Below are 21,165 nucleotides of genomic sequence, written 5' to 3'. Positions count from 1 at the left end.
ACTGTTTCGTCATTGCATTCTTTGTTGTTAGAATCTTTTAGTGGTGGGATGGATCTTGTGTCTTTAAGTTTATTGTTAACAAAATTATAAAAGGCACAATTGGAATTTGTGCACAGAAGGTTCTCTTCTTGCTTGGTGTGGTAATTTGTGCATTCAGTTTTTATTTGGTTGCATATATTTCTGTAGCGGATTTTGAAATTTGCAACATAGCCTTTTTTGTTTCTTTTCCAGAGGGATTTTTTTTTGATTGAAGCTTTTTTATTGATATGGGTAGTTTGCTTTTCCTGATCATGGTAGTCATTTGTGGTACATATAGTTTAATGAGTCTATTGATTTCAAGTAGGAAGACTCTATAGTGGTCTTCAGCAGTTATGCAGGTTGCAAACAGATTTTGCCAGTCCAGAAATGAAAGGTCGTTGTTTATAAGGTCGTAATTGGCTTTTTTGAAGTTGTAGTTGGGAATACTATTGTTATGACGATTTAAGTATGGACGTATATTGAGACGAAAATCAATCATGCAGTGGTCACTGTTGGAAAAAGGTTCTTTAATTTGTAGTCCATAAATTGAATTTGAGTTGTTGCAGAAGATGAGATCAAGGCAGTTGTTGAGTCTTGTATTGTTAGTTACAAGTTGTTCAAGATCTAGGTTTGTAACAGCGTTGTATAGTGTAGTATGGATTGGGTCAGTTGTATAGTGTAGTATGGATTGGGTCAGTACTGGACCACATTGCAATGGGTTATTATTGATATAAATTGTGTTATGATGGCTGTTGATGTTCCAAATTGCTCATGAAATAAACCTCTGAATCTTAAAGTAAGAATTATTTATTGTATTGCTATTTCCTGTTTCTTTTATTGGAATATTTTTATGACACTGCTAAATCAGGCAAAGAAAGGTGCTTCAAGGTCTCAGTGTTTCACTTGTTCTTGCTATTTTGAAAACCACCCTATCTCCAGCCAAAATAAAAACCCTTCTTTGTCTTGTTCAACAAGTATTTACTATGGGGAGGGGGCATTGATAAGAACATTTGGGATGGGAGGTTATCTCCAACAGGGGTTTAAGCCTGAACTCGTTCATATATAAGCAGAAGTTAGAATTTTCTTTTAATTCACTGGAGTTAGAAAGGTAGAGATAAAAAATTAGCCAAATAATCTTTCAAGAATTTTTATAATGAAGCTGTTACTTCAAGCTGCAAAGAGTGCATGGATCCCAACACTGCATTTTCTTTCTCCTCTACAAATACTTCTGAAGAAGACACATACAAGACAGTTAGACATTCACCCAATTAGTTAGACATGAAAATCCACAAAGATTTTGCAGAAAATGTCATCAATGATGTGCCAGGCTTCTGCCACATCCAGCCAATGTCACTATTGAAATATATATTGACTTAGAAATCTGGCATGCACTATTATGCACTATGAAAAGAGGATATCACATTGGGAAAAGCTTATTTATCTAGAGTCCCTTTCAATGCGATTATCCTATATTTTATCATGAATCCTATCTAAATATTCATTTACCCACACATTACCCATAATGTATAGGGTGTCACATGAGAGTGACATAAATATATTGTTAGTTTATGATAAGGATGCCATCAATTATTTAGAAACAGATGTTCATCTTCCAAGATAAGTAAAGAGCATTCCTGTAAATAATTTGTTTTAAAACAGTAGGAGAAACATTAGAAAAGACATCTGGGAACTTCAACAAAATGCTTCAGACTACGGTGTAATTGCTTGGGAATTCAACCACTAATGCCAATTGAATCTTCTAAATTCTTATTTCATAATGTAAGTAGTTTGTATACAACATACTTTGGGAAATAATCAAATGAGATAATACTGAATATCTTCCAAAATGCATCTGCTAATCAGCTGAAAGAATAAGCAAGAACTTACTATACATTTTGGGGCTCCAGTGACGTCACTGCTCCTGCTGGGTGCTCTAACAGGGCACTCCGCGTTAGAAGATTGTAAAAGTCAGTGAAACAGTATAAATCACTGTTCACTGACCTTAGCATACCCTCTGGGCAAAAGAGGATAATGCAGAGCTGTGGAAAAGTGGTAGATATAGACAGGGGGTTTGCTCTTAAGAGCGAATTTTCCTGGATTTATTATCCCGCCGAACTCCACTACCTCCAACTTCAAACGCGCTCCTGTTTTTTTTTTCAGGAAAAAGGAGTAGGAGAGTCGCTTCTGCTCAAAAGGACTTATTAAATTGATTGATTTTCTAAGCAGACGGGAATTTCACAAGCGTTCGATCTTTGATGTAGAATCAACACGGCAAGTACCGACTCCCTTTTTGAAACCTGAAACCTTTCTTTGTCTCTGATTAATTGACTTTTAAAATGGCGTCTGAAAGTGAAAGTAAAATTTTTTAGCACAGCAAAGTAGCGTTATTTGTGGATTGTTACAAACGGAGTTCTCTTATACTGAATGGAGTAAAGGAAAGTTGTTAAGTTTAAATTCCTGATCTTTTTGAAGACAGAATGGCAGCTAAACCTTTAAAGCCTTCTGGAAGAAGGGGATCTGAACCAAGTCTTGAGGAAATATTGAAAGAACAATTAAAACTTTCTGAAGATAGGCAAAAAGAGATGATGGAGAATTTTAATGCAAAAATAAGAGAAGATATTCTCATGGCAGTTCAAGGACTGAGTAAAAAAATTGAGGGATTGGAAGAGGAAATGCAACAGATCTCTCAGTCAAATAAGCATTTAGAAGACAAAATGAAAGGTGTTCAGAAAAAAGTGGATCAAAATGAAGATCAGGTTGTGATATTACAATATAAACTTATGGAAGGAACTCTTAGAATTCGTGGTATGCAAGAACAGCAAGGAGAAGACTTAAGAAAAATTATATCAGAAGCATTGGCTGAATTTATTGAAGTGGACCCCCAAGAGGTAGCTTACCAAATTGATAAAATATATAGAGTTAATTCCTGGATTGCAAGACAGAGAAAGCTTCCTCGGGACATTGTGGTTTATTTTGTGAAAAGGACTATGAGAAATCAGATTCTGCAAGTTTCATATCAGACAACTTTAAAAATTGGAGAACAGGAGTTGAAGGTGTTGAAAGAGATTCCTTCAAAGATGTTAAGAGACAGGAAGGAATTTGCTTTTTTTACACAAGAACTTAAAAAACATCAGATTCAATTCAGATGGGAGGTGCCAGTTGGACTGACAGTATTCTATCAAGGAAGGAGATATAGAATTGACACTGTTTTAAAGGCAAAGGATTTTCTTTCTACAGTTTTGAAAGTCGAAATAGAAGTGATAGAAAAACTTCAAGAGACTCAAGAAGGCGTGGTGATCCAAGAGCCTTTATTGCTGCCAGTATTAGAGGAACCACAAGAGCAAAGGGTGACAAGAGGAGCTCTTAAGCGTAAAGAAGAGCAACAGTCTCAAAGTAAAAGTCAGGATCCCAGTATGGAAGCTGTGGGAGGAGCTAGACGGAAGATACCGGAGGAGGATCTTCCGTTGTCTGCTTCAAAGCTTCAGGAGGCCAGTAATGGCAAATAGAATCTTGTCATGGAATGTTAATGGCTTGAATTCAGCTCAGAAAAGAAGGAAAATATTTCACTACTTGAAACAATTTAAAAATGATGTGATTTGTTTGCAAGAGACACATATAAAATTATCAGACCAAAAATATTTAATTAATTCAAAATTGGGTAACCATTTTGTTGCATCAGCTTTGGAAAAGAAGCATGGAATTGTTGTATATATCAGGAAGGATATACCAGCTAAGTTAATTGAGGCAGATATTCAAGGAAGATTTATTGCTATTGAACTGGTGATAGATGCAAAAAAGACTTTGCTGATAGGTATTTATGCACCTAATCAGCAACAAGAAAAGTTTTACAAAATGTTACATGAGAGGTTGACCCTCTGGGATTATAGTTCGTTTATTTTATTAGGAGACTGGAATGGAGTAATTGATACAAGAAGGGATAAGAGAACCTCCTCCAAGAAGATACCTATACATGCAAAATTACCAAAATCCTTTTTTGAAATGATGGAAGACTTTGAGTTTAGAGATATATGGAGGTTACGGAATCCAGATGAGAGAGATTTTACTTTTTTTTCTGATAGGCATCAATCTTTTTCACGTATTGATTTTATTTTAATTTCTAATGACTTGCTTTCTAGGGTGAAGAAAATGAAGATATTTCCGAGGTGTTTAACTGACCATAGCCCAGTATGGATGGAATTATTACAAGGGAAAAAAGGTGGTAGAACATGGAGGTTGAATGAAAATCTGTTTAGATATGAGGATAATGTAACTTATTGTAAGAAACAGTTGAAAGAATTTTTTGATTTTAATATGTACAAAGGGACACCTATAGGAACTGTGTGGGAGGCGAGCAAAGCGTTTATTAGAGGGATATTGATTTACTTGGACAATAGGCAAAGGAATAATAAACAAAGGCAGCGTAGGTATTTGGAAGAAGAAATTCAAAGGAAGCAACAGTTATTAATTCAAAACCCACAAGATCACAAACTTAAAGAGGCTATAAAAATATTACAGAGTCAATTTAATATGTTAATGGCAGACCAGGTGGCAACGAATATACAATATGCTAAACATAATACCTTTTGTAATGCAAATAAACCTGGGAGATGGTTGGCATATAACTTAAGGAAAAAACAGAAAGCACGTGTCATACAAAAAATAGAATATAAAGGTAAAGAGATATATCAACAGGATAAAATAAGAAGGCATTCTCAGAATTTTATACTGCACTATATGCAAAAGACAAAATATTGAATAGGGACATTTATGATTATTTGAAAGATTATAAGGTTAATATTCTAACATTAGAACAGAGGGAGGAGCTGAATCGGCCGATAGCTACTGGAGAAATAGTGGAGGCAATTAAACAATTAAAAATGGGGAAAACCCCTGGTACAGATGGTCTTACAGCAACTTATTATAAAAAAACACAGGATGAAATATTAGGCCCACTTAAAGAATTATTTAATCAGATACAATTAGGGATGGGAATACCCCGTCATGGAAAACATCTTTTATTTCACTGATACCAAAGAGGAGCAAGATTGCTCTAAACCTGGTAACTACAGGCCGATTTCACTTTTAAATAATGATTATAAGATTTTTGTAAAAATAATAGCAAATAGATTAATGTTAGTTTTACAACAAAGAATTCATACTGATCAATCTGGTTTTATAAAAGGGAGGCAGATGAGGAATAATGTTAGACAGATTATTAATATATTGGAATATTTGGAAAAGAAGAATACTTCAGCAGCACTTATTTTTTTGGATGCAGAGAAAGCCTTTGATCGATTGCATTGGGATTTTTTATTTAAATTAATAGAGAAAATGCAATTTGGAGACTGTTTTATTAGAATAATCAAAGCAATTTATGGAGAGCAAACAGCACAGATTATAATAAATGGTAGTTTGACAGAAGTTATTAAGATTGCGAAAGGAACAAGACAGGGATGTCCTTATCACCATTATTGTTTGTTTTGACTCTGGAACCATTATTAGATAAAATACGAGAATTAATGAAAATAGAGGAATTAAGATTAGACAATATGAGTACAAAGTTAGAGCTTTTGCAGATGATGTAGTGGTTACTTTAACAAATCCTATAAATTCAAGTAGATTTTTGTTGGAAGTAATTGATAAATATGGAAAGGTATCAGGATTTAAAATAAATCAGAATAAAACAAAAGTGATAATTAAAAATATGTCTATACAACAGAAACAAAAACTAGAGGAAATGACAGGATTTGAGGTAGTAAAAAAGGTTAAATATTTAGGGGTCTATATTAGCTCATCGAACAAGAAACTTTATAAGAATAATTATGACTTGCTATGGCAAAAAGTTCAGAATGATATGAGTGTCTGGAAGAAATTGCAGTTATCCCTATTGGGAAGGATTGCGGCTATTAAAATGAATGTGTTACCTAGATTTTTGTTTCTGTTCCAGATGATACCAATAATTAAAAGGATAAAAATTTGGAAGATTGGCAGATTGGGATTAATAAATTTATATGGCAGGGTAAAAAGGCGAGGTTAAAATGAAAATAATACAGGACTCACGGGAAAGAGGTGGTTTAAGAATGCCTAACTTTAAACTATATTATGAAGCAGTAACCCTTTCAGTAATAAGTGACTGGTTTAACTTAACAGAGGAAAGAATTTTGAATATAGAAGGTTATGACTTGTTATATGGATGGCATGCGTATTTATTTTATGAAAAAAAAGTGGATAGGGCTTTTAAGAATCATGTGTTGAGAAGTGCTCTTTTGCGGGTCTGGAAAAAAATATTCCTATAAATTAGATTACAAGATTCCTATATGGGCGAGCCCTAGACATGCAATAGAGAATATAAATATAGAACAGAAACAGGAAATGATTACTTATAAAGAACTTTTGTATGCTGAAGGAGGTAGATTGCAATTAAAATCATTACAGGTATTAAATGAAGAAGGGAGGAATTATACTTGGTTTCAATATGGGCAAATAAGTGCTAGATGGAAAGAAGATCAAAAAATTGGTATAATGCAAAGGGAGGAAAATTTAATAAAGCAAATTAGAAATCAGACCCAGGAGCATATAAAGAGATTGTATAATGTGTTGCTTGAAATAGATTCGGAAAAGGATTTGGTAAAGGATTGTATGATAAAATGGGCACAGAATATTCAGGAACCAATAATGTTGGAAACATGGGAGAAAATTTGGGTTAGAAATGTTAAGTTTACACAAGCACAGAATTTAAGGAAAATTTTTATAAGATGTTTTATAGATGGCATAGATCCCAAAAAATTATCATGTATGTATCCTAATATCCAAGCGAAATGTTGGAGGTGTGATTGTGATGATGCTACATATTTTCATATTTGGTGGACTTGCAAGAAAATTAAGGTCTTTTGGATAAGAATTTGGTGGATTATTCAAAATGTACTGAAGAAGAAGATAAAGTTCCTGCCACAATTTTTCCTTTTGGGAATTATAACGGATTGTACAGGGATTGAGACTAAATTGATTCTGAATTTAATAACAGCAGCAAGACTGTTGATTGGACAATACTGGAAGAAGAAGAGATACCTACAATAGAAGAATGGATATTGAAAGTTATTAATTTGGCTGAGATGGCTAAAATCTCAGCTTTTTAAAAGACAATACGCAGGAAAGATATTTAATTGAATGGAAAAATGGATTGATTATCTACAAAACAGATATCAGATTAAGAAATATCAGATTGCCTTTGAATAATTAGAAAGTTATTTTATACAATGGGGAGGGGGTTGGGAGATGAAAAGCTTTGGATGTGGTTATTTGGATTGGAAGGGAAAATTTTATTCTATGTTTGGTTTATGTATAACAATACCTTGTGATTGACCCGGGAAGCCGGGGGAGGGAGGGGGGGAAAAGGGGGAAAATGTTTTTGTTTTTTAAAACTCTTTCAATAAAAAAAAAAAGAACTTACTATACATTTTGCAAAAGTCAATAAATAGTAAAAATAATATATTTTTGAATCTAGCAAAAGGCCAAGCAACAGCTGTTCCTACAGTTAGCCCTTGATTTATGAGCACAGTGCAACCTAGAATTTCAGTCACTAAGTCACTGCAATAGGGATGTAGTGGCTCAGTGGCTAAGACGCTGATCTTGTCGATCGAAAGGTCGGCAGTTCAGCGATTCGAATCCCTAGTGCCACGTAACAGGGTGAGCTCCCATTACTTGTCTCAGCTTCTGCCAACCTAGCAGTTCGAAAGCACGTAAAAATGCAAGTAGAAAAAATAGGAACCACTTTTGGTGGGAAGGTAACAGCATTCCGTGTGCCTTTGGCATTTAATCATGCCGGCCACATGACCATGGAGACGTCTTTGAAACGGAGATGAGCACTGCTCCCTAGAGTTGGGAATGACTAGCACATATGTGCGAGGGGAACCTTTACCTTTACCTTTAAGTCACTGCAATCATAAGTTGAGGCACCAAGTGACTGGATTTGAGTTTATGACCATTTTTATTACAATTGTAAAATGAAATATCATTGGTTAAGCAAATCACATGGTTGTTAAGTGAATCACAAATCCATTTTCCAAATGGGTGCTTTTTGCCAGAAACTGGCAAAAAAAGTTAACGCATCATAATCATGTAACTATGAGATACTGCAATCAGTCATAAGTGCAAGCTGGTTGCCAAGCACTTAAAATGTGATCATGTGACCAGGGGGAATGGCAGTTGTAAATTCAAGGATGGGTTGTAAGCTTTGGGGGAGGGGGTCTGTCATAACTTTGGTTAACTGATGGGTTGTAAGTCAAGGAATATCTTTGTACAATTTCATGCTGAGCTGTTTAAAAAGCAAGTGAAGTAGCATAAATTAAAAGCTAGAAGACCATAAAATGTACCATGCGCTCAAAAGCCCAATTGGGCTTATTATCAGGGGATGTCTTATTTTGTGGGAAACAGGGTACATAGAAGTAAAATATCAGAACTTACGTTGGGAAGGAATACAAAGTCATCAAAGGTGATATAGAGAACATCGCTGGAGGAATAGAATGCAAATTTGGTAGCTAATAATCACCAGGGCACCTAAATGTGTTTGGATTCATTTAGATATTCAGACAAGAATTAGACTGAAACCTCAGCAGAAACGCAGAGTCCACTTGGCCTGCCAAATTCCAATCTATACTCTAGTCTGTGGAGCACAGATCAGATCAGTTCAAAACATCAGAAGAGTCACGCTGTATCAGAACAATAGTCTATTTATTCTGCCATCCTGTTTCACACTATGGTCATAAGCTAGGAATGAAAATATGATCTCTTGCCTGTTTATCTTTCCCGGAAAGTGGTATTTGAAGGGACGAGCTGGCCTTTCTCACAGATCACACTAAGCTTCTGTTATTAAGTAAGACTTATTTTAAAGATCAATTATGTGCATTCCAATGCTACTTCATCTATAATTCCAGGTGGCTTAAAGGAATAAACACAGTATAACAATGTGTTTAAAATAATATCTAAATTAAGACTAGAAAAAGCCAAACTAATCATGTTTTTTTTTAAAAAAACAGATGCTACAAGATAGTAGTTCTCAATTATGTTGCCCTTTAGAGTTGGGCAGGTAAAATTAACATACAAACATAGTTAGAAAGGAGGGAGTTATCCTAACCTGGCAGTTGGGAAGTTGCCATAGAGATAGACTAAGGGAATTGTGACTAAGAAGAACCGCCTCTGGGTTCCCATCTCAGATAAGGTGTTTCTGAAGGAATTGAGGATCCAGTTCACAACTGACTGGGTTCATACATCTTACTAAGCCATAAGCCATGGTGTACAAACCACAAAGCTTTGGTTCAAACAACACAGTAAGTCAGATTCAACCAACCACACTCTGGCTTAGGAAAATCTACATACCCACATTTCCCTAATTGGGGAAAGAAATGTATACTTATGTAGCCTTTTTATTCTTTCTCTCCTCCATGTATTTATTTATGATATAGATCTATGATTTGACATGAGAGAAGAGTTTGGGTATATGTGTGTATGTGTGTATGACTGCAAAGATAGTCATAGCTCTTTTCAGGATTATGATATTACCACCTGAATTAGCTTCTCTTAGTCTGGCTATTGTGATCAAACCTGTAACTGTAGAAAATAGGAAAGGAGAAGAACAGAATAGTGTATTGGATATTACAATGTACCCCTGAAGCTTTAAAAAGCCAGTATAGTCGCTGAATAAATGTTATAGCCACTGAACCGACAATTACGCACATAACAAAAACTATTTAAGCCAACCAAGTTAAAGTCCCTTCAAGTCCTGAATTCAGCTCCCACAACAATCCCCCATAAAATTGTTGCTCAAACTCGTATCTCTTCTCATGCTTTCTCACTGGAGAAGTAAGTTGTTACACCATATAAAATCTGTCCACAGCTTTTCCATGTTTATTCAAAGGGTGGGTGTGATTTGGTGGATTTTTTTTTTTTGAGGTGAAAAAGTCACCTCCAAGCTGTGAATGTAATCTCAGCATGAACAAGATGGAGATTACAGTGCCCTTTAATGCCCTATCAAATCACTTCTCCATACCCGATGACAGCTTTTGATCTACACTTTACATTTGTGCTCCACAAATGGAAAAAGAAGAGTTCTGCATGTGTGAAAATGAGGCCACTCTGCTGGTAGCTGTCTTGCTGCTGCTTCTGGGGGCCTGTGGTTTTCCTCAGTACTCTTTTTGGAGTTAGGTACCTAGCCGAGGCTAATTTACTTACACACATAAACACACACACACACCAAAAACCCTCTCAGAGGCTCACAAAGGCAGCTTTCAAATTGCTCTCCTGTCATTTTGAGAAAGCAATTATAAACCCACAGGCTCAAATTATCATCTGCAGGTGCAAGAGTGATGTAGAACGAACCCTACTAGAACTTGGCTGTCGGTGGGAATCACAAAGATGCTTTAAAGATCATGTCAAAGATTGAAATACGGGGCAGGATTTAAGAAGCCACCTCATAGTTTTACCCCATTAAGCCTTCAAAACTGACTAGATGAATCTTCTAAAATGGATGAAACTGTTTTATATTGGCTTCTGATCATCCAAAAGTAAGGCGAAGGCTAAATAGATATACAGAAACCAAGATTCCTCAGTGCCACCAAGATCAGGATAAGTAGTGAAATGAGACACAGTGGCCAGAAGATGGCATTAGGCACATTAAGTTTCTTTTAATAATCACATCTAGTGCCCAACTACTGCTATGCTGAATCTCAAAACACATCTTTATTTCAGTTTTCCAGTCGTGCATTGTTGCGATATTTTAGTCCATCACATCACAGTTCATGGCCAAACAAGAATAGAGAATAGTGTAAGATTACTGAATAATGTAATGCTGATAGGAAACTTTCAAGTAACTGTATTTGCAAACATAATATTTTAGATTTCTTTTCAATAATACCTACTAAAAGAATGACTTCCTTTACTACTAGAGGATTTTATCATCTTGGTTCATAACGTATCTTTCAACACTAGATAGTCCTGACCTAATCTTTTTGCATGTTGAATTGTATTCAATCATGTATTTCTGAAATGACATCCTTAGAGAATTTTAGCATTTTTTGGTCTTCAGCTTTTCCTCTGTGTCATAGACTTTTGAGAGCCCTGCTACAAGTCTTCTATTCTGAACAGCATTTGACTTTTAATTAGTTTTTTAATAAGTTTAATTAAAAATTGGGATGCTCCAGCTTCAATTACCATTTGCAATCATTGAAATAGACAGTCTGCACTGAATTTCCAATTGTAATGCAAGGCAATATCTTGCTATCATTAAGAAAGAACAGAAACATAAGAAAAAGCAACAAAATAAAATGTGAAGAACGAAAGAGAACAATCAGAAGTCAGTTTATTCTGGTTTTGGCATCAGTAAGATATTTATTGGCGTTTGCAAAACATTTCAAATATAAACTGCGTCAAATTCTAAACACCCTGTTTTGAGTGTGAAGTAATAGTTGCGAGTTTAAGACAGGCCATTAGAAGCGTTTTGGAAGTATTCTGAATTTGGAACAACTGTGCTTCAAAAGCACAACGCTATTTCAAGTTTAACACACTAGAAGAATATACAAAACAACCTATTTTGCAATTGACATAGCTGTTTCACATTCAGACGAAAGGATTTCAAGCTGAAAAATGGGGTGCTTGCAAATTTGAAATGGTTTAATGTGGAATGTTTTGCATATCATAGCCATTTTTCATGCCATACAAAATGTAATATAATGCAATGACAAGTGTTTGGAAGGACATCAATGCAATTCTATACATGACTATGCTGGAGCACATCCAAGAAAATACCAAAAGTGAATAGAGGTGGGTACATATAGCAGGGATAAGAACTTTCTTTGGTGTGAGGGTCATATTGCCCTAAAGGACACATTCCAGGGACTGAGTGACATCAGAGACTAAAGGGCTACAACCCAAATCTAAGAAAAGTAGCTCATTATTTAATGAAAGCTATACTTAGAACAAAGGAGTGAGTAATCAATTTGGAAGGCATCATGCTGATGGGGCTAAGACCCTCGAATTCTGGCAAATAGAAAAATCCTTCACAGGCCCGCTGCTCATTTATTGTAGTCCTCTCGTCCGGTAAAGTATGATTAATCAACTTTCACATGACTTTGTTAAAACTACTTTGAAAGTTTCCATTCGAATGCTAATGCATGCTGTAAATAGAAGTGAGATAGCTGCTGGGCAAGTGTTTCCATTATGGAATCATCCATCATGATGAAAAAGTAAAAGTTTTTGCCTGGTTCCGCATAACCATTTCTGAAGTCCAAATCGAGCAAATTATTACTCTCAAAACAGAGGTAGCTTCTACTCCAGCCTCAGAAATTTAAGAACCTTCAAAGTTGCTTGCATACCAAGAAATATATCCTAGATCAGTGATAGCTAACCTTTTTGCCATTGCATGCCAAAAACGGAGGGGGGGCGCAGGGAGGGTCGTGCACATGCATGCCCACATCCATAATTCAATGACCCCACCCCCCACGCATGCATGAGTGACCCCCCGCCCTTCCCCCGCTTTTGGCACACGATGGCACGGTAGGCCCATAGGCTCGTTTTTCGCGCTCCCCAGGCTCCAGAGGCTTTCTAGGAGCCTGGGGAAGGCGAAAACAGCCTTACCAACCACCCTGGAGGCCCTCCGGAGGCCGGATATGACCTGCTTCCCGATTTCTGGTGGGCCCAGAAGGCCCGAAAATCAGCTGGCCAGAGCATGCATGTGCACTGGAGCTGAGCTATGGCAAATGCTCAATATGTACCACCTGTGGCACGCGTGCCATAGGTTCGCCATCACAGCCCTAGATCTTCTTACATTTCTTTCATAAAGTACAATTTTCACTTGGAAGAGATAAAATGATATAAACTGGGCATATTTGACTAGCTCCCACTCCACACCTATCACTATAACAACTATAACTGTAAACACACACATACACACACTTTTATTTTATTTTTTATAAATAACTGACGGTGCAAACACAGCTAATACTCCTTCCTCCTATTTTCCCCATAACAACAACTCTTTGAGGAAAACTGGGCTGAGAGTGAGAAAGGAGTCCAAAGTCACCTAGCTACTTTCGTGCCTAAGGCAGGAGGAGAACTCGCTGTCTCCTGGTGTCTAACCTGGTGCGTTAAACACTATACCTAACTGAGTCTCGATTTATAAAAATGTAACAAACAAATAAATTAGATGTTCCAGCTCATTCACATTCTGTTCATTCGCTGAATTTCATATTTCATGAAAGAAGCAGCAAGGGCAGAGAAAATACCTGGCCAGGATTAAGTGTAACCACGTGGGCTCGTGCTTTTTTGAACAGCGGATATTGCCTCAGATTTGGATTAAGCACATTGACTTTGCTGAATACACTAGATTCTTCATAGGGAATTCTGGTAGGATACAGTAGCCTGGAGTCTTCAGGTGGGTACAGATGCCACCTTTTCCTGGAAAAAGATAATGGAAACTTGCATCTTGAAGTTCTATACAGTACAAGTGCAAATAGGTAATTTCTGCCTAAATTCACACATCACAATAAGCCATAGATTGCATATCTGTTAACCCTCCCAGGAAAATCAGACAGGAAGCATAATTAGATGAGCTAACTCTACTGTATGCTAAGGCTACATTAACAGAATCTTGCAAGTGTGAAAGTACAAACCTCCAAACATCTCTTTTAATTGACCCATTGGATCGGATCCTTCCTAAGTTTCTTTTTCTGACCCTTAATAACAATACCAATAGCAATAGCACTATACTGCTTCACAGTATTTTACAGCCCTCTCTAAGCGGTTTTACAGAGTCAGCATATTGCCCCCAACAATCTGGGTGCTCATTTTACCAACCTCGGAAGGATGGAGGGCTGAGTCAACCTTGAGCCTGGTGAGATTCGCTCTGCCAAACTGCTGGCAGTCGGTCATCAGCAGAAGTAGCCTGCAGTACTGCACTCTAACCACTGCACCACTGCAGCTCATCAATAGCAAAGGCTTATATACTGCCCCACAGAGCTTTAACAGCACTCTCTGGTTGGTTTACAATGTGGAATTATTTGCATATTGCCCCCAACAATCCTCATTTCATTGACTTCAGAAGGATCAAAGGCTGAGTCAACCTTGAGCCCCATCAGAATCAAACTTAGGCTGTGGATAGAGTTTGCCTGCTATACTGCACTTTAATCACTGTGCCTCAGGGCAATTCCCTCTCCTGTCTGATTGTTTTCTAGACAGCATCTCTTCCTTTCTTTCTATAAGGTCATCCACTCGTTCCATTACAACATTCATGCTTCATGACAAAAATCACAATAGGTATGTTCACGTAGCATGCTACAACAAGCTAAACACACTATCACTTAGCATAAAGTGAACTGCCTTTTTGGTTAAAATTTGAGCCCAAATCCAGAAAAAGTGCATATAGCTATAAGTACTGTAAATCATTTTTTTCTAACCTGTCCTCTCTAGATGAGTTGTCTAGGCACTCCCCATAGAATGACAAATGATCGTGGTGACTTAAATCCAACAGTTCTGGAGGTCTCTAAAGTGAGGAAGTCTGCAACAGTTATGTAGAGACTAAAGTATTTCAGTTCAGATTATAAATTTGGACTGGATGTGCTTGGATAATATTACAAAGAAAAACGATACAACAAATTTCAGTCAGTTGTTGAGTGTTTATTCTGATACATCAGCTTTGCATAGAATAGAATACTAGTCTTCAAACTGGTAGCATTCTCTGCGTATTGTTACTTATTCTGAAATTTATGCCACATAAATAGTTATGTCTTATTATTTTTCTATTTATGTATCAATCCCAGCTTGAATACATTTAACACATTATGAAGTATTTTGTATCATCGTTTGCATTTCCTGTAATTTGAAAAGGGACAAAAGATCTATCCATTTTTCCCCCCGAGGATTGTGCTGTAGGAAACAGCCACCATATTTCAGCTAAAGAAGACAAGGTGTCCAAAATTGTAATTGTCAGATCAAGTATTTCCTGTAAATGACTAAGATGCCTAGCCCCATTCCTCAGATTGTTAGGAGTTTAATGGGCTATTTGACAAGAAGAGAAGCTCTGCTTCTATTCTGATGGACAAGCACATGCTGTTTCTCTTTGGGCCGGAAGATATCGGCATGCTAGGATAGCAGGATCCTACAGGCTGCAGAGTCCACAGGTTTTTGCATTTACTATCCTCTACCTTTGGTACCCTTCGTTAAAAGCTTCAGATTGCAAAACTATAAAATGGTTCTATCTGACAGACCTTGAAGAATATCACTTATCAGAACTAGGCTCAAGAGACCATCTAACCTTGAAAAGATCAACTTCCTACATTCCGCTACATGTTTAGCTGAAAACGAGTTTCTTTACATCTAGTGAGGCTTCAGCCGAGGTATACCTATTCAAGTAAAACATCCAACTGTTCTAGGAGACCTTGGGGTACTGGCTACAATCCTATCTTCAAGCTGAAGTGCTATAGCAGAAAAGGATTATATAGACAAGGAAGTTGTGATGGAGTGCTTCTCTGTGCTTTCCAGTATAAAAACACTTTGTTTTGGTATTTTGGTATTCTATACACATAGAATAGCTTAGATTTCTCAAAACAAGCCTTTGCCTCAGGAGTGGTATTCACTTACCTTCACTACCGGTTTGCAGATGTGAGAGAGCACGCATGCTCGCTTCGCTTGCATATGTCACCTCTGCGCGTGCATAGGACCATCTGTGCATAATGACGGGCGGGTGGGTGGGCAGAGCCTCCCGCAGCCGCAGCTACTGGTTCGCCCGAACCGGATAGAACCGGCTGAATCCCACCTACTGCTTTGCATCCCTCCAGTTCCTCCCCGTGATTAACTGTACTCTTATGTAGTCTAGGTCAAAAGTACTCACTTTCTTTCAACTCCAAGGCCAATTATCTGCAGACAACCTAAGCACTGTTTCACGCAAGCGTTCAATAACTGCTACTCAAGAAGAAGAAACAATATGTGCTAAATTATGTGCTAAATTAAAGTATGAGCAAATAGAGTCTCATACTATATAAACCAGTGATGGCTAACCTTTTTGCCATTGCATGCCAGGAGGGGAGGGGGGGGTCGCACGTGCCCAGACCCATAATTCTAAGCACCCCGCCCCCGCGCATGTGACCTCCCCTGCTCTTCCCCACTCCTGGCACGTGATGACCCGGTAGACCCGTTTTTCTCTCTCACCTGGCTCCAGAGCCTCTCTATCAGTCTGGGGAGGGTGAAAATGGGCTTCCCAACTCCCCCAGAGGCCCTCCAGAGGCCAGAAACAGCCCATTTCCCAACTTTCAGTTGGACAGGAAGTGATGTTTTTGCTGTCCCCAGCCTCCAGATACTTCTAGAGAGGCTCTGGAGCCAGGTAAGAGAGAAAAATGGCCCTTCCCCATTACCCCCCAGGCCCTCCGGAGGCAGGACACAGCCTGTTTCCCTACTTCTGGTGGGCCCAGAAGGCCCGAAAATCAGCTGGCCGGCATGTGCATGCTGATAGGGCTATGCGTGCCGCCTGTGGCATGCATGGCATAGATTCGCCATCACGGGTGTAAGCTGAAAAACGCACCCATAGGTTATCTTAAGCACAGGCCTGAGTCTCAGAGTGTTGCTATGTGTTAATTATGGAATGTCCTCTGACAAGGATGAAGCTTGGAAGTAAAAGGGATGTAAGAATCTCTCCTATATTTATAGTCCTCTGTTCAACATTGCCTTGTCTGTAAATATTTCCTCTCTATATTATATTTCGCAATTAAAGTTACTCTTTTGGTTTACTTTGCTCAATAAATCCTTTCAGCTTTCTCCTCATTGTGGATTCACTGCATTCAAACTCACAAACCTTCTGCCCACATTTTAATGTGGCAAAACACAAGTTTTCTAAATGGTTTGTGGGTATATATGCCATAATGTTGCATTTTCAGCTTGCGAGCCAGAGCAAAACAAGCACATAAACGAGTTTTATAAATCATAACACAGAGAGCAAATTTATAAGAGAAGACACAAGGGAGGAATGTTCCCAAATATTTATTAAAGCCAAAAGGTTTTGTGGAATGGGCAGTTAAACAGCAAACAACATCCAACACATTAAAAGTAAAGTTCTGCAATTTGAAAGAAATCTCAACTTCACAGATCACTGGCAGAGTCTCAAATTGGTAATGAACTAAGAAAAAAATCTTAGTAGAAATTTCAGTTGAAAGAAAGTCTGTGCACCTCAATAAAGAAACAGGCAATTTCCAAACTATTTGAAATGTAATTTCTAATATTACTATGGAATGCTGCATTACATTTCTGGTCACCTCTTTAAAAAAAATCAAAGTGGAAAATGCTCAGAAGAAGGGAAATCTGAATAACCTAAAATTAGAATATCTGCCCTAAAAATAAAATAATACAAGAATACAAGCTTCCATGTTCCTGTTGGTCAACGGAAATGATCCAAATTATTCAGTACTACATATTGCCAATATCCACATCAATCTTCACAATTCTGCTGGGGGCAACAGTGCCCTCCCCTCGCAAAAAGTGGCATGATTGGGACTGAAACTGAATATAAATGTTTAAATAGGATTGCTATCCATGTCTTTACTATGTTTCTCTTTTTCGGTTTATAAATGACAAGCCAGCAGCAACATTTGGCAGGCTTCTGAGGTGTACTGGAGCCTGAGGTTGTGTAACCCCTGAGAAAAAGGGAAGCCAAGGAAAAGGAATGATCACAATGAAAAAAGAAAGTTTGTTAGATTGTATAATGAGAACTCAAATTGTTTGGGGGCAATATGCAAATAATGCTTCTACATTGTAAACTGCCCAGAGAGTGCTGTAAATTGCTATGGGTGGTACTGTATATATGGCTAAACGCTATTCTTATGGCGTCCCAGTTTTAAACGCTCAACTCTGCTTGTCATTGGCTGGTAGCCTATCTGCATAGCCTATGTTAACTTTTAATGCATGAAACCCTGCGAATGGATTCAGGGAGACCTAATCAGAAGGGAACAATAGAAAAATGCAGTAGCATTGTTCCCAGCATCAGTACATTGTTAAAGAATAAGTTTTTTTTCAGAAAAGGAACACATACTATATATTTGTGTGTGTGGATGAGAGAGAGAGAGAGAAAGAGAGAGAAAACAAGGAATTGTACCTACAAATAAGCTTACTGTAACTACTTGTCTCAGAAGCATAAGATTTTTATATGGACATTAATGTAATAATTTAATTAATACTGATACCAATTTTCTCATTTAAAAATATTTCTCTTTTGTAATAATGAGCCTAGGCACTTCGCACCACGAAAAAGCTCTGAACATCAGAGCAGTTTAAAAGTTAAAAATAATGAAAAAAATCAGGAATCCCTCTATCAGAGTGATAAAGAGAGCAATTGTCTATTCCTTCTTACCTGCCTTGCACCTGCAACACCAAGTTGCAACCATAGGAATCCAAATGACAGGGTGTGTTTGCTCCGGTGGAACCAATCCACAGAGTGCTCTCCTTTCCATTTCTTCCAGGAAATCCAAAGTCAGACCATCGAATATCCTATCACAAAGGTAATACAATATAACCTTGATTTTACAAAATCACATTTAGCAGACTTCAGCTACAATGGACAAAATTTTGGCTTGGACTTCATTCAGTGCCTACCCTAAGGCAATTCAAACAATGGATATAATTAACATCATTAGAACTGTGGTGTCACAGTGGTTAGAATGCAGTACTGCAGACTACTGCTGGCTGCGAGCAGTTTGACAATTTGATTCTCACCAGCTCAAGGTTGACTCAGCCGTCCATCCTTCTGAGGTCAATAAAATGAGGACCCAGACTGTTGGGGGCAATATGCTGACTCTGTAAACTTCTTAGAGAGGGCTGAAAAGCACTGTGAAGCAGTATATCTGTCTAAGTGCTATTGTGATACTTGCATTGTAACATTACAATGCATGTTTGACTGTTCTAATATCGTTGTTCTTGAGCACTTGTGTATGTCGGGGTGTCAAGGATGATAGATGTGGTGGCACAATTTAAGTCTCATCTCTTTTGTATATATGTGATGTCAACATCTATATAAAAGGAGTGGGGTTTGGATCATGATGTCACATATGCTATCTTCCTGTTTCTACCTCTCCTTCCTTAGGTACTGTTGATTGGGAGTGCCTGAGGATACCTACAATCATTGTTCCTTCAGAAAAGTTCTTTGAAGATAAATAAGAACCCTCCAGACACATAGCATGTGAAACGAAGAATCAACCCTTGTAGTCTGTTTGTAGTCCACTGTAATTATTTTACTTGGATAATCTTGGAAGAAAGGTTCTACCATTGTTTTTTTTCAAATTATCTCTTCTTTCACTTTGTACCATATTAGTATACATCTTTTGCTAAATGTACAGCAAATCTAAGAAATATTATTCTATAATGTTGTTTGTTTGGGGGAATTAATAGTGGCATAGGTCCAGAATCTCCTGAAATTAATTTTGAAAAATGAAAGGAAACCAATAAGCAAAAGGTCATTCCAGTTCTCTAAGTGTATCAACACCAATTTCTTCAACGATGAGGACATTATTAATGACATCTATTCTTGGTTAGCTCTGTAGTTGTGATTAATTATTAGCTGTATACAAATTAACAGCAACTTGGTAACTTTTCTCTTAATTTCTTTTTGGAATGTTGTCAAACATGATGGCTTATGCATGGCATAAATATAAGGAGACACAGAAATGCAAAGAACCAAAACCACCTGAGGATCCTGGAGAGAGAGAAAGAGAGGAGACAGATAACAGGAACCTGGCTGCTGCCTTTCCCCTGATTTGAAGAGAGGTGGTGTATGGGTGCAATAAATGGCATTATTGATGGTGTTAATATCTGCAATCAGATCATTTAGAATCCTATTAGTAGAAGTGCTGGGATAGTCATAGTAAGATGAACTTGCAGAATGTCAGCTTCAGGTAATACTAAACCAAGAATCAATTGAGGCTGATACAATATAGGCATTACCTGAATAGATGGAACAGTCAGATGATGATGATGATAATGATAATGATAATAATAATAATAATGATAATAATGATAATGATAATAATAATGATAATAATAATAATAATAATAATAATGATAATAATAATAATGATAATAATAATGATGATGATGATAATGATAATAATAATGATGATGATGATGATGATAATGATAATAATAATAATAATAATAATGATAATAATGATGATGATGATGATGATGATGATGATGATGATAATGATAATAATGATGATGATGATGATGATAATGATAATAATGATAATGATAATAATAATGATGATGATGATGATAATGATAATAATAATGATGATGATAATGATAATAATGATAATGATAATAATGATGATGATGATGATGATAATGATAATGATAATAATGATGATGATGATGATGATAATTGTTTGTTTGGGGGCAATATGCAAATAATGCTTCTACATTGTAAACTGCCCAGAGAGTGCTGTAAATTGCTATGGGTGGTACTTTATATATGGCTAAACGCTATTCTTATGGTGTCCCACTTTTAAACACTCAACTCTGCTTGTCATTAGCTGGTAGCCTATCTGCATAGCCTATGTTAACTTTTAATGCATGAAACCCTGTGAATGGATTCAGGGAGACCTAATCAGAAGGGAACAATAGAAAAATGCAGTAGCATTATTCCCAGCATCAGTACATTTTTAAAGAATAAGTTTTTTTTCAGAAAAGGAACACATACTATATATTTGTGTGTGTGGATGAGAGAGAGAGAGAGAAAGAGAGAAAAACAAGGAATTGTACCTACAAATAAGCTTACTGTAACTACCGTATATACTCGAGTATAAGCCGAGTTTTTCGGCACGTTTTTTGTGCTGAAAAACGCACCCATAGGTTATCTTAAGCACAGGCCTGAGTCTCAGAGTGTTGCTATGTGTTAATTATGGAATGTCCTCTGACAAGGATGAAGCTTGGAAGTAAAAGGGATGTAAGAATCTCTCCTATATTTATAGTCCTCTGTTCAACATTGCCTTGTCTGTAAATATTTCCTCTCTATATTATATTTCGCAATTAAAGTTACTCTTTTGGTTTACTTTGCTCAATAAATCCTTTCAGCTTTCTCCTCATTGTGGATTCACTGCATTCAAACTCACAAACCTTCTG

The 21,165-nt window shown here is 37.1% G+C and overlaps 1 protein-coding gene across 1 annotated transcript in view; it reads right to left on the bottom strand.

Annotated features, from left to right (window-relative positions):
* Positions 1–21,165, bottom strand: part of HSPBAP1 (HSPB1 associated protein 1) — a 78,152-nt gene that overhangs the window by 11,866 nt on the left and 45,121 nt on the right. The window contains exon 6 of the mRNA XM_058195379.1: positions 13,293–13,464. Coding sequence (XP_058051362.1) covers positions 13,293–13,464 — 172 coding nt within the window. The remainder of the gene's footprint in view (positions 1–13,292; positions 13,465–21,165) is intronic.

This window comes from Ahaetulla prasina, chromosome 1 (assembly GCF_028640845.1).
Source record: "Ahaetulla prasina isolate Xishuangbanna chromosome 1, ASM2864084v1, whole genome shotgun sequence".
Lineage (NCBI taxonomy): Eukaryota > Metazoa > Chordata > Lepidosauria > Squamata > Colubridae > Ahaetulla > Ahaetulla prasina.
Note: the sequence above shows the minus strand (reverse complement) of the source record. Positions and strands in the feature narration are given on the sequence as shown.